Source organism: Globicephala melas, chromosome 2 (assembly GCF_963455315.2).
Source record: "Globicephala melas chromosome 2, mGloMel1.2, whole genome shotgun sequence".
NCBI classification, from domain to species: Eukaryota; Metazoa; Chordata; class Mammalia; order Artiodactyla; family Delphinidae; genus Globicephala; species Globicephala melas.
The window spans coordinates 24001750-24021359 of record NC_083315.2 but is presented as its reverse complement, the minus strand read 5'-3'; the positions used below and the strand labels follow the sequence as shown (position 1 = coordinate 24021359).

At 40.7% G+C, this 19610-nt stretch overlaps 1 protein-coding gene across 5 annotated transcripts in view; it reads right to left on the bottom strand.

The window, feature by feature from the left end:
* Nucleotides 1-19610, bottom strand: part of SFMBT2 (Scm like with four mbt domains 2) — a 209344-nt gene that overhangs the window by 69995 nt on the left and 119739 nt on the right. For all 5 annotated transcript variants that reach the window (XM_060293330.1, XM_030836909.2, XM_060293332.1 and 2 more), the window contains 2 exons: nt 11270-11371; nt 6994-7141 (listed from right to left, as the gene is read on the bottom strand). In XM_060293330.1, coding sequence (XP_060149313.1) covers nt 6994-7141; nt 11270-11371 — 250 coding nt within the window. The remainder of the gene's footprint in view (nt 1-6993; nt 7142-11269; nt 11372-19610) is intronic.

The following is a 19610-nucleotide window of genomic DNA, read 5'->3' as shown; positions in this document are numbered from 1 at the left end:
AGCAGATGATGAAGTGTGCAGCTGCACTAGTTAGTGATCAGGAACACGCCACTCACACAAGGAGCCCATTTCCCCACCATCAGAATGGCAACATTCAAGCTTAAGAATTATCACCTAACAGGGTGGACAATGTAAACTGGGAATTCTCAGACGCTACTGGTGGAAACGTAAACTTGTACAACACAGAAGAGCATGGGGTAATATCCGGGGAATTCCAGCAATTCCAGTTAGGTATAGCTCCCAAAGGATCTCTCACACTTGGGTACATGTGCAAAGATCTACATTTGTAGATCTGCAACAGGGAAAACTGGAAATAGCTTAAATGTCTATCAATGGGAAATGGTTTCAAAAATTATATTCAAAAAGCAGCTAAAGTGAATAAACAATCTACACACAGCAATGTGGAAAAAATCTGCAAAATGCTAATGAATAAAAAAGTTACATAAAGATACAGAGGATACACAGAGCATGATGCTGTTTACATATATATCAACACAAGACCTACCGTAAAGTGACTGTAATAAAAAACAAGGAGAGACTGCTGCAGAAGCCAAGGCAGTCATGCAGTCAAAGCATAAAATCCTTAGCAAGGTGGTCGTCTTACGGAGGAGGGTGGAGACGGTTCCGGGAGAGAGGAAGGGAGGGGAATAGAGTGGGGACGGGACTTCAATTCAATTCATTCAATGCTCAACAAACAATGACCGAGAACCCCACACTCTCCTAGCTGCTGGGCTGGAGCAGAGAACAAGACAGAAATGCCTGCCCTCCTCATCTTTCATTTTAGTGGAAAGACAGTTGAAAAGAAAAGAAGTAAAATATGTATTACTTGTTATTTTCCATGATAAAAGGTTCTATGGAGAAAAGCCATGCAGGGAAGGAGACACAAATGTTGGGGGTGGCGATTTGCTGATTAAACAAGGCTGCCAAGAGAGACGACACCAATTAGGGGACACCGGGGTCAAGACTGAAGAAGCAGGAGGAGTGACCCAAGCAGAGGGAACAGCCAGTGCCAATGGCCTAAAGGGGCGACGTGCTCCATGTTCCAGGAAGGACAAGGAGGCTGGTGTGAATGGGAGGACTGGGGGAAGTCTTAAGACAGGAGGCCAGACCAGGTAGGTGCTGAAGGGTGTTGTCATGACCTGGACCCTGACTTGGCCTCTGAGCCGCGTGGGATGGCCCCGGGAAGGCTAGGCAGAGGAGGGGTGTGCGTGCTTTAGGTTTTAACACCATCAGTCTGACTGCTGTGTTAACAGTAGGCTGAGAAAACTGGAGGTCACTGGCGTAACCAGGGAGAGACAGGATGGTGACCTGGACCAGCGTGGTCTTGATGACACCTGGTCAGATCCTGAGAATATGGTCTGGATTTGCTGACGGATTACATAGGGGGTAAGAAATAGAAGAGTCAAGGTTGACCCAGTCTTCAATTATATCTATGACGCTCTGTTTCATTTTTTAAAACTCTGAATCAAAAACGGCAAAATGGTAGCATCTGCTCAATTGAGGCGGGACATCCATGAGTATGTTTATTATTTTCTGTCCCCATTAATATGTCTGAAATAGGAGATGACAGAAAGGATTAGGTCACATGAGTCAGTGTCTGAGGAAAAGAGAATACCAATTAGGGTTCACCAATGTGGGTCTTGATAATCATTAAAAAAAACACCTTTACGGGCTTCCCTGGTGGCGCAGTGGTTAAGAATCTGCCTGCCAATGCAGGGGACATGGGTTCGAGCCCTGGCCCGGGCAGATCCCACATGCCGCGGAGCAACTAAGCCCGTGCGCCACAACTACTGAAGCCTGCGCGCCGTGCTCCGCAGTAAGAGAAGCCACTGCAATGAGAAGCCCGCGCACCGCAACGAAGACCCAATGCAGCCAAAAATTAAATAAATAAATAAAATAAATTAAAAGAAAAAACACCTTTACTTCTTAAATTGTGTGAAGTTTGTGTGTCTATTAAGATGGCCAAAGAGCAGAGACGAAGTGCAAAAATAAGTGACTTACTTTAGCTTTTGCTCACACATTTTACAACAGAAATGGATAGGCTTCACTTGTCTACCAAGATCCCCCTGCTGATTCTGTGACTAATCTTGGGTGTTACATGCCAAGGAGATTAAGGAAATGATTTAAAAGTAGCAAGTCATGGTTGGCAACCTATATGCATTTCTGCCTGCTTGATTTATTTACTTGTTTGACCCCGGTTCAGAGAGCCTATAATACTGAATTGTTGTTTGTTGGGTTTCAGCGAATGGGATGAAATCTCCAAGATTCTGTCGTTTGCTTACCAAGAAAGCACATGCTCAAAGACAAAAATAAAACATTTCGATTCATTCTAGCTTAGACTATTTGTATATAAAGTTTGGGGATAGATGTTTTTAATAGGAAAGGAGTCAAAATAATGTGAGTAGGGATGTATGCTGTCTGCACATCTCCTCTACCACCCAGGTGTCTTGTTTCATCAGCTGCTTCCCAATGGGGAATGAGTGGGTTACTCTCTTTGGGGGATCAGGCAACACACTGTAACTATAAGCAGAAATCTAAACAATGTAATACTTTTGTGGGAACATCCCTACAAGAAAACATCTAAACTCACTTCTCAACATGTGTAATAAATCCTACATACTCTCAAAATTCGAGTGAAAAACAACAAACTTTTAAAAAGAGCATCTACTTTCATACATTAATAAAGCAAAGAATGGTGTTGGAAAACATCCGACAGCATGATTCCCAGACCAGGTGTTGACACATAAGACACGTAACAAGTTACTTCAAAAAGAAACCATAAAATCATCACTACCGAAACCACCAGCATCTCTCAATTTTAATTCACTTTAATTACAAAAATAAATATACTTTACTACATATATGGTACACATAAATATACAGTCTCCCCAAATGGTAAGGGAGCTCAGTAACTAAAGCTGTGGCTTTGTTATAATGGCAAACACTTGGAATATTATTCTCTAGAATTGAAATTCTCCAAATGCTTTGACACATAGATCATTCCCGTCATGGGTAAGTCATGGTCCACTGACATCCCTCAGTCCTGTGTAAGGCCACCAAAAAGTCCCCAAATGACTGAGAAGGATGGCTTTTACGAAGGTACCAGTGAGAGAAAACAGCAATAAAGGGTGGATCTGGTTATACAGAAAAAGCATTCAATTTGGGATCTTAAGACTGGGGTTTTAAGCCAAGTTCAGCCCCAAGACTTAAAAAATCATTTAACACAACTGAGCTTCAATTTCCCCACATATATAATGACAGGAGTTGATGAGATAATCTTTAAGATCCCTTTAGGTATAAAAACTCTCTACTTGTAATATCATATGATTCCTTTTGAATAGATAATACATTCACACTCAGATCAAAAAGAAAAAAAAAAAAGATTTTAAACGTATTCTGTGAAAAGTCTCATTCCCATCTGCCCTGGTCGCCACCTCAATATCCCACACAGAAGTCATCATTTTCATTAGTTTCTTTTTTTTTGTATTTTATTTTATTTAGTTTTTTATACAGGAGGTTCTTATTAGTTATCCATTTTATACATATCAGTGTATACATGTCAATCCCAATCTCCCAAATCATCCCATCACCACCACCCACCCCCTGCCACTTTTCCCCCTTGGTGTCCATACGTTTGTCCCCTACATCTGTGTCTCTTAGTTTCTTACGGAACCTTCCAGTGTCTCTTTCCAGAAATATGTGCAAACATAAATATATATCCTCATTAACCTCTTTTCTAACAAAAACGACATCATACTATAACTCACTGATCTGTCACTCACAGTACATCTTGGAGAGCTTCCCATGTCAGTATGTAGAGATTATCCTCATTCTTTTTAACAACTGCATAGTTTTCATTATATAAACATCCAAAATCGACTTAACCAATCCCATACAGACAGGCACTTGGATTTTCCCCGGTCTTTTGCTATTATATATCATGCTGCAGAAAAAACCAAACTCTTATGCATATTACCTGTAAATTGTAAGTTTAAGAGAAATTTCCACACGTCGAACTGCTAAGGCAACGGCTAAACGCATCTACAATTTTGGTTAAATTTGCCCAACTGCCTTCCATACGGTTTGTGCCTACCTGCGTTTTGCCAGCAAATCTGAGAATCCTGTTCCTCCAGACTCCCATCAAAACAGAGCCGCTTCTTTCTTTCTCTTTTGGATTTCTTCCTCATCTGAGAAATCCATGCCATCTCAGTATGATTTTTAACGGGCATTTCTCTTATCATGATGAGTTTACATAAGAGTCGTGATTCTCTTACTGTGAAGTGTCTGCTCATATTCATAAACCTTTTTCTGTAAGTTGTTGCTCTTCTTCTCACTGGTTTATAACTAAAAGCTCTACTATTTCAAGACAACAATCCCACAGCCAAAAGACAACCTCTACAGATTACTGGTGGATCACAATTCCTGAATGCTTCAAGGGTTTAAAAATGGTTATTACCACTGAGATTTTCTTACTGGAAGGTACTCAATATTTTACAAATAATATATAATATCCATAAAGAAACTTTCCTCTTAGAAAAGGTATGCTTCACTTTCAAAAGGGGAAGGAAGAGTTTGGAAGATGACATGAAGACAATTTCATTTCACCAAATATCACAAATACTTGGGTGACAGAGAAGAAGCAATAATTACGGCTAAACGGTAGGTATAAAACGCTTAAGACATAAAAATATTTAATATCATAAATATATTTGTACCGTCATTTCACTGCACACTTAAGAGTTCAATTACATTAATATAAAACAATTTTCTTAATATCATGAAATGCCATTATCCAAATAAGCACACCCATTTCCTAGCAAAGGTCCAAGCTATGCGAACAACCTCGTCTGAAACACATTTAAAAATCTAAAGATGCTGGTAAACGTTAAACCTCTGCCATCCATGAATCCAAAATGCATATATAAATGTTTTTCCTATTTTTTTAACTATGTGAGGAGATACCCAACTCATTTTTTAAAAATTCTTAAACAGATCCTATTTTACTAGGAACTAACTAGGAATTTGCAAAGTCCAACCAAGCAACATTTTAAAATTTTTTTAAAATGTGGATCATTTCTAAAGTCTTTATTGAATTTGTTACAATAATGCTTTTAACATCTTTACTGGAGTATAATTGCTTTACAATGGTCTGTTAGTTTCTGCTTTATAACAGAAGTGAATCAGCTATACATATACATATATCCCCATATCTCCTCCCCCTTGCATCTCCCTCCCTCCCACCCTCCCTATCCCACCCCTCTAGGTGGTCACAAAGCACCGAGCTGATCTCCCTGTGCCATGCGGCTGCTTCCCACTAGCTATCTATTTTATGTTTGGTAGTGTATGTATGTCCATGGCACTCTCTCACTTTGTCCCAGCATTTTTTATGTTTTGGTTTTTTGGCTGCAAGGAATGTGGGATCTTAGCTCCCTGACCAGAGATCAAACATGCACTCCCTGCACGGGAAGGCGAACTCTTAACCACTGGACCACAGGGAAGTCCCCCGAGCAGCATTTTAGATATCTAGAAAACATCTTTCTTCACTGACATGGGACCCATCCACACACATGCTCTGATTAGAAGTTGGCCTGAGGGCTTTCAAACTCTAAAACTGACCAGCTGCTGAAACTTCACAGCAGGAGAAGACTTCTCTTCCTTACCACCAATAGATGTTTACAGCATAGCACTTGCATCATCATTTAAAAGATTATAAAAATATTTGGACGTGTATCATGTCTTTGATTCTGCAGAGTACCTGTGGAATATCAGGGGTGTCCTCATCTAACCGTCTTGAATAACTGAAGCACACTGATTTGGATAGTCACCTCTAGGCCCCCAAATGGACACAAACACTGAGGCCACGTGAACTGGAGTCCTCACCACCCACTACTGAGCACAGAACCAGAAGCCTGACCTCCTGTCCTGCTACTTACTAAGCCTGGGGCCCTGGGCAGGCTATATAAACTCTCTGGAGCTAAGTCTCCTCAGAGGGCAATCCTCATTTTGAAGATTCAGTGAGTTTGGCACTGAGAACACTGGAATCAGTGTTCTGCAGAAGGTTCACCATAGTGTAATTAGAATGCACTCCATTACTGAAGAACTTTAATGGGAAAAAGCACCAGCTGCATGGAAATAATTCAAAAGAATCTCCTCCATAGGGATGAGGATGGAGCACAAGTTAGGATAAAAGCCCAGGGGAGCACAGTCACGCCATAGGTAAGTCAGGTGCAGCACAATTAAAGTACAAGTAATCCAATCTCTGGTGATCTGAAAAGGTTAGCACAAAACCCCTGCTTTATTTGAGATTATCTGTTAAAATCTCCACTGAAGTTTGTTTTTCTACTCTCATTCTGCTTTTGTCTTCTATCAGTCCCTTTCTTTCCTTCCCATCTTCTCACCTTTCTCCTTGCTGCATCTTCCCTGGATAAACCTTAGACCTATAGGGACAGCACATCACATTCCTGAAGTATCCTTACTGACATGTGGTTTATGGGTCTCAACTTAAAACGACTTTAATGCAACCTGGTTCCCAACTTAATTATTGTCATGTCTTATGGCATCAAAGTGTTGGAAATCTGAAAGCAACTGGGCTCTGGGGAAAATTCAACTTACTGGAAATAAAAATGTAAAGAAATGCTTCATTGGTATGTTGTTGCCTTTTTAAAGTCACTTCTCTTCCGCGTTCAAGTTTTTAACCCCAATCACTTAGCAATACTGTACCCTTTCTCAACACACAGCAGCAACACAGCTGCCAATCATACAATAACAGACAGGGAACAATGGTTTATGGAGGAGCCCAGGGCCACACACCTCCACAGGGGAGGGAGCTGTACAGACTCCTACGTCAGGCTAACCATGAAACAAACTATTTTCTCACTACATCTAAAATCTTTACAGCGTAAACTTCTCCAGATTAACAGAAGCATCACTTCAGTGACGATACGACGCCCTCCTGAATCACCCAAACCCTGTAAATTTTCACAGAATACAAACCTTTGGGAGGTGTGAGATTGACTCCGTTTTTAAGGCACCACTGTACTGGTAAAATCCCCAAAGAATCCGCGTGGCACAGCATCGAGAGTTTACTAGGTTCTGGTCTGAGGTCATCAATAGTCACTTGGAAAAAACGATTGTTAAAAACCTGAAAGAAAAGACGATAGAGCCTGGGGTTAATTCCTTGAGATTAACATGTAAGACTCGTAAGAAATAGTGGCACAGCTTCCAAATGCAGTAAGCGTATTTCATCCCAATGACCACAGCACAAACTGGAATTTCAGTGTATATTACAAAAGTGGTCCAGTTGTGAAAAAGTTAGTTGATCACTGTGGTCATATTGATGGAAAGTAAACAAACCAGAATTATGTCGGAGACAGAGAAGGAAAAACATCAGCATGACTTTATAGAAGTAAACCAACAGCCAAAGCCAGAGGAAAAACAAGCTAGAAAACAAGTAAGACAAATCCTAGCCAAGATGGGACCATCTCCACCATCCGGCTCAGAGATGTCTAGCCTCACCTTGCGTCCCACCCCTCCAACCCAAGAGGAAATCACTCACACCGGGCATGTCCTTACTCAATATTCTCACAAGTCTAAATAGCCCACTCCACCGTCCGTGTATTTTTCAAGATGTGTCCCCAAAGCCACTACTGCTGGAACGCCCCCCCCACCCGCCCCCACCTCACTCTGTGTTCTGGCACACAGCATCAGACGTGAACCTCTGAACCGAAAATTCTCATTCCCTCCTGTGGTCTGATACCACATCTATCTCTCCCAATAGACCTCAAGTCCTTTGAGGACAGCATCCTGTTTGTTACTCATCAAGATATTCCCACAATGCATAGCAAACGCTTTGTACGTAGGAACTGGTTGAACACCTACTTGAGTATAAGGAAAAAAGTCAATGAGGAAAAGAAATAGAACAAGACATGCTGATGGAAAAAGCAGAGTGCAAAAATCAGGTGGACAGCCACACTGAAAAGCATGATGGATTTAAAGAATGTAGAATGTAAAACAGGCCAGAGGCAAAAAATCGCTTTCCCAACTCAACAGACATAAACCAGTCTTTCTTAGGAAACTTAACCCTCTTACTAAGCTCTGATTCCTGGCTCCTTGGTTTACAAAACACTTTGTGGAAGCAACCTGGTTCAAAGCTACGCAGGAAGAGTGAACTGACTTCTGTTCTTCTTGATGTTATAACTCCAGTAACTCGTTAGAAATCTGCTGCCTGAGATTTGCTTTTGGAAACAGCCTTTAAGGAGCAAAGGATCAAGCTTCCCCTTCTCAGGGAGGCCGTTCCTGGTAGCCTGAATTAAAATCACATCTTCCTTCCTTCCACTCCAACACCCTAGAGGTCCTTTCCCTGATGCCCCTTTCTCCTTAGCATTTAACATACTTTATTTCCTTATTAATTTTATTTATTGTCTGTCTCCCCCCGCCATCAAAATATAAGCTCTGTAAGAGCAGGGACTTTAGGTTTCCAGCAACCAGAACAGTGTCTACAAATGCTCAGTAAGTATTTGTTAAATTAATGTGATCTAGACCCTCATGCATACACGCACACACATGCTCACACAGAGATGTATCATATAGTTCTGGAGGCAGGATCCCTTAGCAAAGCTGAACTGTGTGAGAACAGGCACTAAGGAACCTCCAAGCCTATTAAGATGCACGTTCCTGTGCACACATTTCAGAGGAAAAGCTAAATTAAGTTCCCTCAAATCCATCAGGGTTCATGGTCCCAAATGGTTCAGAGACACTGGTCCATCTGGTCCAGAACCACAGGCCTCAGAATCAAAGCCCAGAGCAGTTAGCCAACTTGCCCAAGACTGTGCAGCTCAGAGTGAGCAGACCTAGAAACAGAACCCAACACGTGTCAAATTCCAGGAAACTTTGTCTAAACCATGCATCTCACATACACAGGTGATATTCTCCCCATCACGCCAACATAGTCCCCCTGTAGGGCCAAAGGTTGGTCATTTAATACTGAATCTGCTATGTGCTTCTCTGCCTTCCTGTCTATTTGTTATTTATTTCCTCAACAGTTGCGCCATGAAGAAAAGCCCCAAGGAAGATACAAATGAAATTTTCATTAGGATGAGTACTTCACAGCACAGTGTGTTAGTCTCAAACGTAATATTCTAAAACCTTTTCCAATGTTAAGAGAAATAAATTTAATTATAAACAGCTTCTACATTAAGAATATTCTACTACTTCATGACCTGTAGGTGAGTCCTGTGCCTGGGGAGGTGCCGACCCAAGTTCTAAGAGGCAGCAGTACACGGCCAGTAAGAGAAGGAAGAAGGATAAGTGTGAAACAGAATGACGTAAGTATTTTTTTTGTGGCCTCTCCCGTTGCGGAGCACAGGCTCCGGACGCACAGGCTCAGCGGCCATGGCTCACGGGCCCAGCTGCTCCGCGGCATGTGGGATCCTCCTGGACCGGGGCACGAACCTGTGTCCCCTGCATCGGCAGGCAGACTCTCAACCACGGCGCCACCAGGGAAGCCCGACTTAAGTATTTTATCTTAGGTACAAAGGGTAAGAAAAAATAAAATGAAAAGTGACTTAAAAACCAGAGAAAATACCTCCTCACCCCCAACCTCCAATGACATGTATTTAGAGAGAAGATTCTTTTTTGTGAAAACCAAACTACTGTCCCTGGAAGTCTATTTAATGAGATGAAGATACCTGGGCTGAAACTGATGATAATTAGGATGTCACATTCTAATATTATGTATTGCAATTATTTAAAGGTAGAAAAATGTGAGTGTCGACCACTGACAGACTGCACCTCGGTTTGGTTTATTTTATAAACACCAGGTGAAGATGACACCACGGCCTATTAGAATGAGAAGGGAATGACACATACCCAGATGAATGGGCAGCTGGCATTACCGAATCACCTGCTTGGGACAAAGAGGAATTCCGGCCAGGGTTCAACAAGGTATCACTCCTTAGTTCTAGAAAAATGTGCCAACTACCAGAACACACAATAAGAACCCTAAAAGCCATTTCAAATAAAAAGGTTATAAAGGAATGGTGTATGAACAGCGAGAGCATGCACTTCAACCCGAGATGATCATTCAAAGCGTAAGTCATTATTTGTTCTACGCAGCTATCCTTTAAATAAATTGCTTTAATAGTTACAAAATAATTTATGTTCACTAAAGAAAAAAATCTTTAGCAAAGAACAAAAGGACGTTTCATTATAACCATTTCCCATATTCTGTAATACATGATCACCACTGTATTTCTCGAATTTTACCAAATCTTGAATAAAATCATAAATAAAAAAGCATGACTCAAATAACTTCATACTATTAATCACCACATTAACAATCCCGTCTCCTTCAGAAAAAGAAATTAAAATGGAATTGACGTTTGAACCCCAGGAAATGCACGGAAGGCCGTTAAGTAAAACACATGTTGGCTAAGAATCTTAGTTTGTTGGTTTCTCGCGCCATTAACAGGACATAAATGGTATGTGTGTGTGTATGTATGTATATACACATATATATTTTTAAGGTAGAAACACATACTTTGTATGTTATGATAGGTAACTTCGTTGAGATTTCTTTGATGCGGAAGGGAAATTATAATCTTAAAAGACTATCAAGGCCATAATAAAAATGTCTTTGCGTGAAACGGTACTTTCATTTTAAATCTACGAACATTAGACGTATGACTTTTCCTTTAGTCAATGAAAGCAGATGAGAGAACGGAAGCGAGGTGCTAATACCCTGGAGACGGGAACTTGCTTTTCACCATTTCCAAGTATTTGCCAAATAGATCATATGAAATATGATCAGTGCAGCAGGAGAAGCAAGTTACTATTACAAAGATTACAAACTCATCAGCGGTTTCTTCTCACGAGCACAGGGACAAATGGCAGTCTCCATGTCACTGTGGTTAGTAAGAGGAGGTGCCACCTATTCAGTGGCTGAGTTCACTGCTGTGAACTCACAGTTGAGCATCTGAATCTTCCTCCAAGTCTCTGCAGGACACGAGTGTCTGCATCCTGTACTATCGGAGGACAAGTGAAGTTCACCCCACCCATTGCAAGAGGAGGCATCTGATCACACTCACTCGGATATCAGTGATAAAAAGGGAGCTTGAGACAGCACTGTACTGGAGAGGAGGCCCTCCTCCTTGGGTTTACTTGCGTCACCACAGATCCCCACACGAGCCTATTTCCTCTGGTTGGCTTGGAGTAGAAAGACTTACTGGATCCACTACGGAGACGGAGGTGAAAAGCAAGGGAGGGACCTCACCTTGGTCACTGATGCAGGACAGATGTGAAAGGGCTCCCTCACGTTCACTGTTTCTAGCTTCATCCCAACTGTGAAAAAATGGCTTCTCAAATCTGCATGGTCCTACGGGGAAAAGAACGAAAATATTAAACGCAATGGTATTGTAAGCGAATTCAGTAACTGTCTGGATGCTTTCCTTGATCGTTTTAGTGGGCAACTGAAATCGGATTGAAATCATTAACCCTCCCCCATTTCAGATTTCTAATTATGGCAAGATATCACGGATTTAATTATTTTCTGCAGGCTAAATTGCCTTTCCAAGGGAGAAACAAGCCTTGGTGGCCAGGCTTAAACTTATACTAAGCAAAAAAAATTCACACCGCACAGCTTTGATCTTCCTAGGGGCCATCAGGAGAGCTCGGCAGAGTAACAGAAGCCATCAGTCACCTAAAACACGGCAGGGGCCTCCTCAGAAAACACGGCCTCTTGCTACTGGAGTTACTTCCAGGCTTCGGGGAGGATCTTTTGGGGGATACAGCTTGTCTTCTGTGTTGAAGAGCACTGAGGTTATCAGTTACTGGTACTGATACTGGTCCTTGGACATGTGGGTATAGAAGACTCCAAAACAGCCCTGTGCCCAATCAGAACCCGTCTCCTGCTCTATAAAGATGAGCTACACCCCCTGTTTAATAGGTGCCTGGCAGTTTTATAGACAATTCACAGCAACCTTATGTGTGTGAGTGGAGCCTTCCTGCCTTCTCAAGAAAACAAGTTTCAATAACCACTTCAGCTACACAGCAACAGATGAGGCTGGCGGGACTCTGGACACCAGGATTTATCTTGCAGAGATGAAGGTCACCTCATAACTCACAGTCTGTATAAACAGTAGTGGATAAATAAATGTCTCTGCAGCCTGTCCCTGAGGAAATAATAGCTGCAAGTAAATCCTCCTGTTTCTAAATACATCAATTGGGTGAGAAGTACAAAAATATCTGGGGATCTATGACTTTCTTTTATCTGCCAATGTAAAGTGGATTTTTAAACAATTTTTATTGAAATATAGTTGATGTTAAGTTTCAGGTGTACAGCAAAGTGATTCAGTTATACATGCATACATATATTCTTTTTCAGATTTTTTTTTCCATTACAGATTATTACAAGATATTGAGTAGAGTTCCCTGTGCTACATAGTAGGTCCTTGTTGGTTATCTATTTTACATACAGTTGTGTGTATATTTTAATCCCAAACTCTTAATTTATCCAGCCCCCACTCTGGTAACCCTAAGTTTGTTTTCTACGTCTGTGACTCTATTTCTCTTTCGTAAATACGGTGTGTGTGTGTGTATAAATATATATGATGGAATATTACTCAGCCATAAAAAAATGAAATAATGTCATTTGCAGCAACATGGATGGACTCAGACATGATCATACTAAGTGAAGTAAGTCAGACAAAGACAAATATCATACGATATTGCCTCTATGTGGAACCTAAAGTGGATTTTTCGTTAATTCAAGGATGCCATTCTAAATACACCCAACTCTGAGGACCGTGCAGAGCCCACAGGGCTGTGCCTGCCCCTCCCACAAAAGCTGATCAGAACAGGACAGTGTATGACACCAGATCCACTTATTAAACTCACCACCACCGCTTTGCTTTACCAAAGCAGGTACAGAATGTAAATGCCTATGGAACCACAAGGACCTGTCATTTCTCATGTGGCCACAGCTGCCTGCAAGTCTCTGTACCCAGTGGGTGAGCAATAAATGCTGGGTCTGGCTGGAGCACAGGGTGCCTCGTGCAGGGAGGGGGTTGCTCAGAACGAGGAAGGTGATGTGCTCCGTGGGCAAGGACTTACATGACAAAAACTCATTGAACTTAACAATCATCACTTGATTAAAAAATATTCTTAGGTACAGGAGATGATTTCCTTTTTTTATTACTGAAAATAAAGCATTTACTTTTAAGGGTGGCTTGGAAAAGGAATCAAAAGAAACAGCATAGAGATTTAATGCAAATCAACACACATCACCCCAAACACCAAGGCAGAGCCAGAAACCACATGTGTTAATACAAAAGTAGGAAACCCAAAATGACTGAAAGAAAAGATTAAAAGTTAATGCTCTCAGCAAACATCAACGCACCCCAGTATCTATCAGTAAGAACTGAATCACATAAGTGGATTTTGCAGATAAATATTTTTTCCATTTCAGGCACAAAAGCCTTTAACCTTCTGAAAAGAGGAATTATTCTAAAATTAAGACATACTATAAAACGTTGCCTGACTGTACTCAACAAGTTTATCAAGCAGTCGTTATGGTACTATTTGGTATTACATAAATGTCCTCAGGCACTAGTGACATGTGTAGCTATGATAAATGGGCAAGATGATGTACTAGTTTCATGGAAGTTCTTCCGTTTCCCTCTGCTAGCAATGTCCTTCCTTGCTGCAGTGTCTCTCCCATTACTCACAGCTACAAAGCTAAACGTTCTTGAGATGCGGTTCACCAATAACAGGAAACTCGTGCCTGTTCCCTGGCTGCCTCTAACACTAGGGCTCTGCTTGCAGTTTGGATCTCTCACCTGCTCTCCCATTTGCTTCTCCTTTCGTTTCTGCTGTAGGGCTGTCCTGACAGCATTCTGGGCTTCTGGTCTACCCACCGTCCGAATCCCCTCTTGATTTCAGACTGTGTGCCCACTCTTTGACCCACACACTTTTGTCCCTCCCTCTGCACTCTGAGTAGAGCCAGCTTTCTAAGTAGGGTTGACCCATAACCCCCAGGCACTTTCTATATCCCAGGCTCTCACTGTGACCTTGACCACTGACTTGAAGTCTTTAGCTAAGTCTACACCCATCTCATATCTCTGCCAGAAGGTTGCTCAATCACAGCTCCCAATGCTGGGCTGGAAACCCTAAAGCCCCCAGGAACCCTACACTAATGATTGTCCTTTACCTGCTGCCTTACTTGATTCACAGTTGTCTAGTGGGACCTACCTTTCCTTAGAAATAAAGCGTACAAGCTTAGGACAGCAATCTGGTCCTCAGATAACTTTCTCTTTTCACGGCTGTGGACTCTGTTATAAATGCTTATCATTAATGATTCCAGGGCACCCTGCATCAAACAGTACCTCTAGGTTAAGAGGGGATCACTTTGTGCAGATACCACACATTTTCTTACTTCTTTATAGATGTCCCTGTGCTCCCTTGTCAACCTCTGAGAATCTCTCCCTCTGCTCATACATAAGAAATACCACCCACCTCAAAATCATCCATGGCCACATGTGGGGTGAAAATAAAATGTTAATATTTTTAAACAATTAAAATATTGTTGACAATGTTCTGTCCTGGTGACATTAAAATATTAAACAGTTTAAAAATAATGCTTAGTGAACGAAGTTTTAGAAACAAGTTTTCCCTTGCGAATCATGGCTCAGATTTCCTACACCTTGAATTATTTCTACGAGGTTTCAGTTGTAAGCACACAAATTTCTTACTTGCGAAAATGCATCTGTTTTTGTTCCAAACTATGTGAAAACTCTTAAACTCTCTTGTTTAATATACTGAAAAAGAAGCCGGACATTTTGAGAGGTAGCTGCATACACACATTGGTTTTTTATATTTTGGTCTCAAATATCCATATCTATCTGTTATACCTTATTAAACCTCTCCAAATTTCAGAAAGGAACTTGAAAACTATAAAATACATCCCTTTATCCCCAGCCCTAACTTCCATTTTCTTAAGGTCACTTTTTAGTCAGCATTTAAAAGGAAAAAAAAAGAAAACTGGTAATAATGTGTACAAGTCCCACCAGTTTCGAAAGCAAGTCAACAAAATGAAAAATTTTTAAATCCAAGCGCAAAGACCATAATGATTATGAGTTTGATTATGATTATAAATCTGCTACTCCAATATTTATGTTATTCATGAATGGTAATGCCAGAAACTTTGAACTCGAGAGGAAGGGCAGTATTTTCTAAAAGGACTTGCCCATTAGATTTCTGGTCACTGGAAATCTTTAAAACACATGACTGTTAGCCATGTAGTACATGCAATATTTTCCAGTCAATGCCAAACCCTCTCATTTACGTTATGCAGTTCATCCAAGAAAGATGCCCAGACATAATTATTGAATTAAGCTGGAGAAACATCAAAAACTAGATTTCTTGACATCCATTCTGATTCTATATTCTATCATTCGTTCGTTCACTCGTTTGGCATTCATTAGAAACCACTGGGGTTCCACACACCATGCCACTAGGTGATGCACAGAATACACACAAAAACTGCATTTGTCAAAAGGGAGAAGGAAAAGACATGAAGAACAGCCATGGAAGATCCAGGTTTAGAAAAAATTTCAGAACAAACACTATTTTTACTTGTAGCTTCAAAATATTATAACCACCAAGATGACGGCAGTCCAGGGATTTAAAGGAGTGAAACTTAATTTTGAATATAAAAAGCATGAGACTTAGAATGACGAAGAAAAGATTCTGAGAAGGTGGAACTGTAAATTTAGTTAGGGAGACTGGGTCGTAAGATACTGGATTGAGGATTTTAAGTCTGATTTCAGAGGCGAAAGGAGTCATTCAGCACTCCTAACAAACAGATTTTTATCATAAAAAATTCAACGCCAGTCAATTTCTAAATAAGCCAACACACAGACCATCTGAGCTCTTTGTGTGCATAAATGTACATCCATATTAGTACATAAGAAAGGGTACATAGTATGTAAGATATTCTCATTGAAAAACAAATGTATCACTACTAGACCATTTACTTCAGGCTGTTAATGCAGTCAGAGTACATGCGTTCATTTACAAACACCAGCTAATCATTCTCAGTTCTAAGTGGGGAGAGGGAGACAGAGACAGAGACAGAGAGACAGAGAGAGAGTTCCTGGTTCCTGAAATGATTCACAAAACCGATTATCTACTAAGAGGTAATGGGAAATGCACTGTGGGTTGAAAGATACGTTCTGGCCTTTGCAAAGCTCTAGAGAATCCTTCACACCTCTAAATTATTGGATCAAGAATGATGTTATTCCTGAGATCAGGAGTGAGCAGTAAATCCTCAGGACATTTACAAACGTGCCTGTCACACTCACGAGATACTGTTTATTCAAACGAACTGGAGTCCCGTTAAACTGCTTACAGAAAAACTCCGTAAGACAGGCTGGCAATGTCATTCGCATCTACATTCATGGCTACACATTTTATTTTTGCCCTGAAGTAGTTTCAAATTGATCAGAAGTAAAAATACCATTCATTTTACTGGAGGGCTGTCTTACTAGCCTACCTTAACAATTACTCTTCAGGGAACCTTATTTTCAGTCGAATGACAATGTAAAAGAGATTATATACACATCAACTTCCGTAATCCACACGAATTTCATCAGCTTTCTTCTCTCCTGACCCCACGGAGCTTTCACTCACTCCTACTAAGATACACTGACTGCACTGAGAGTAGCTTGGTTTGGTTTATAATATTCAAGCCGGTAGAAAGAGTAACAGCAATGAACACACTGTAAATACTTGTGAGCACTTTCCTTGTATTATTATTTTCCCCTCACAACACAGACTACGGGGTAGGATCCATCTTAGAGAGGAAACTAAGGCACAGAGAAGTTAAGTTACCTAAGCAAGAACACACAGCTAAAAAGAGGAGCCAGGACTCAAATCCATGTGGTCTGACGCTAAGGACACGATCTAGCCATCAGATTACCTAGTTGTGTGTGATTAGTTATCAGGTTATGGCCCAGACCAGGAAGCAAAGACCAAAATGGATCTTTGCGTTTTTTATTGCTAATGGTAAACAAACAAACAAACAAAACCCTTATAACCTATAAGCTCCTAAGATGCTCTCAAAGACAGATATTGCCAAGTTAAAAAGTGATAGCTATTAATACCGACCACTTACTGAAAACCTCCAATTTCTGCTGTCAATTCACAGCACTTTTCAATGGTTTATGAAAAAACCGTCAGAGAGAAAAATTTGACACTAAAATTACCTCCCAATGTTTAGATATAAAGTCAATCAGTCTTTATCAACAATGAACCATTATATTTTTACTAACTGCTTTCGTGTTCTTTAAGCCACAAAGATTTAAAAAATGTGTCCAGTAAATGCCTATGATGCTCTACAAGGTATCCATCATCGATACCTATCTCTCATAACATTATCAATGTTAACCCAGACAGGTTTACCTGATAAATGTGGTTCATCTAGTAAACGTCCCCAGCTGCAAAGTCCCCATGAGTCTCAACCTGCCAGTGGTATCTCTCAATACTCTATGTTAAGCACTAACCTGTGTACTGAATGAAGAAAAAAAAGAGGAGGATGTGGTTCCCAACATCGAGAAGCTTGAAATTTAGTTAGAAAATGACAGAGATGTGATAAATACATGTACAACGCTGGCAAAAGAAGTCTGGACAAAACACAATATACCTGGTTGTTCTGCCTTTACAGTTTGGCTGGTGTCCCACTTTATTTCACATGTGAGACAGAGGACATCAGACAACCTCAGAGCATCCCCAGGTACTCACTGGTCCCCTAAGTGCCTCTGAAGGGACTACCAGCCCTGGGAAGAAAGCACAACCTGACTCTGGAAGAATCAAGCATCGCTATTTAAGAAACACTACTGTACAGAGCTGCCTTAATATTGGTCATTGGCAGAATGACAAAGCTTCAGGGTAAATACTGAGGTTCTCTATGAAACAGATAAGTCACAGAGTATTAATCTATGGAAGGAGGAGAAGGTATTACTAATTGAGAGACAAAAGACAAGGAAAAAGAAAGAACATTCGATCATCTTAGGTTCAACTCATCTCTCAAATGCCTCCTGGATCTTAACCCGCTGCTCTCCGTGTACTTTAGAGGCTGGAAGCATTGCCAATTACGGTCTTACAATTTAGTATGTGCTGATCACAGACTCCCAAGACAGCTGATGCTTCTTGCCAGCCCTGCTTCATTGGATAAATACACCCCACACGATATAAAAATATGAAGAATGTGGCACAGGGGAGAGGGAGTTCAAACTAATTAACACAACACAATTAAAATGCACTTGGTGAGGATTTTCATGTAAGAAAAGCAGTGCCTCATTTCCTGTGCAGAAACCTAATTCTTACAGCCTGAGTTCCACAATCAAATGCTCCAGGAATTTCCTTAATGGTGGCCATCTGATCCTCAATCTTTAATCCTCCGGTTCTTTCTTTTTGCTTATGTTGATATGAAAAAAAATGGACAAAAAAACTGATAATGCAATTCAACACCCCTCCACATTCTTTTTAAGCACTAAAATCTTTGATTTAGTGATTTGAGTGCATCATACACAAAAACACTGCACCATATAATTTTTTCAGTTCCAACATGCCAGTTTTGGGTCCGTAGGGACCTCAAACATTGCATAGGCATCTTTTCAAAGGCTTCAATTAATCTGCATAATTTCCAAGAACAGGCTTCAGAAAAGTCAGAGGAAGGTTTTACTTAGTACTACATTCAAATCAATATATAATGACCTAGGCTTTAATTCCTTTATTCATATCAGCATGCTATGTTATGCCAAAAAAAAAAATCCAATGCAGTTCATCATACTCTTCCTCTTTTTGTTTTATGAAAGACCTAGTGCTCACATGTTCATTAGATAATTACCCTCATTATATTAGTTGCATCTAAAAATGTACATTAGGATGCCAGCATTTATTAAATCAATAGCATTATTATATTTCAATTCCATTGCACTGAATTAAACTCAGCCAATGAAATATTTATAACAAAAAGGTAATAAAACATCTATAAGCTGAACACTAATAAGCGTTTCCATTTTTTTACTTACAGCTGTAAACAGCAATTTTATCAACTAGTCCTGCATTCAATCAAGGTAAAAAATAGTCATGAGAAAATGTAGTACTATATACTTCAACCTGAACCACAAGAATTCATAACAGGTGATTATAGCAGGACTATTTCCACAGTAAGTCCAAAAACTGGTACACTGGTTGTTTTAAAACAACAGAGGCAGGGCTTCCCTGGTGGCGCAGTGGTTGAGTCCGCCTGCCGAGGCAGGGGACATGGGTTCGTGCCCCGGTCCGGGAAGATCCCACATGCCGCAGAGCGGCTGGGCCCGTGAGCCATGGCCGCTGAGCCTGCACGTCCGGAGCCTGTGCTCCGCAATGGGAGAGGCCACAACAGTGAGAGGCCCGCGTACCGCAAAAAAAAAAAAACAGGGGCAATGAGGATGCCTTTCATTAACACTTAACCATAAAAGCATTGTAAGTGGCAAGAAATTCAACCTTACTTACAGCACCACTATGAGAAAAAAACAGAGCCTATGCTGTGGGTACAGGTAAACAGTGATTAC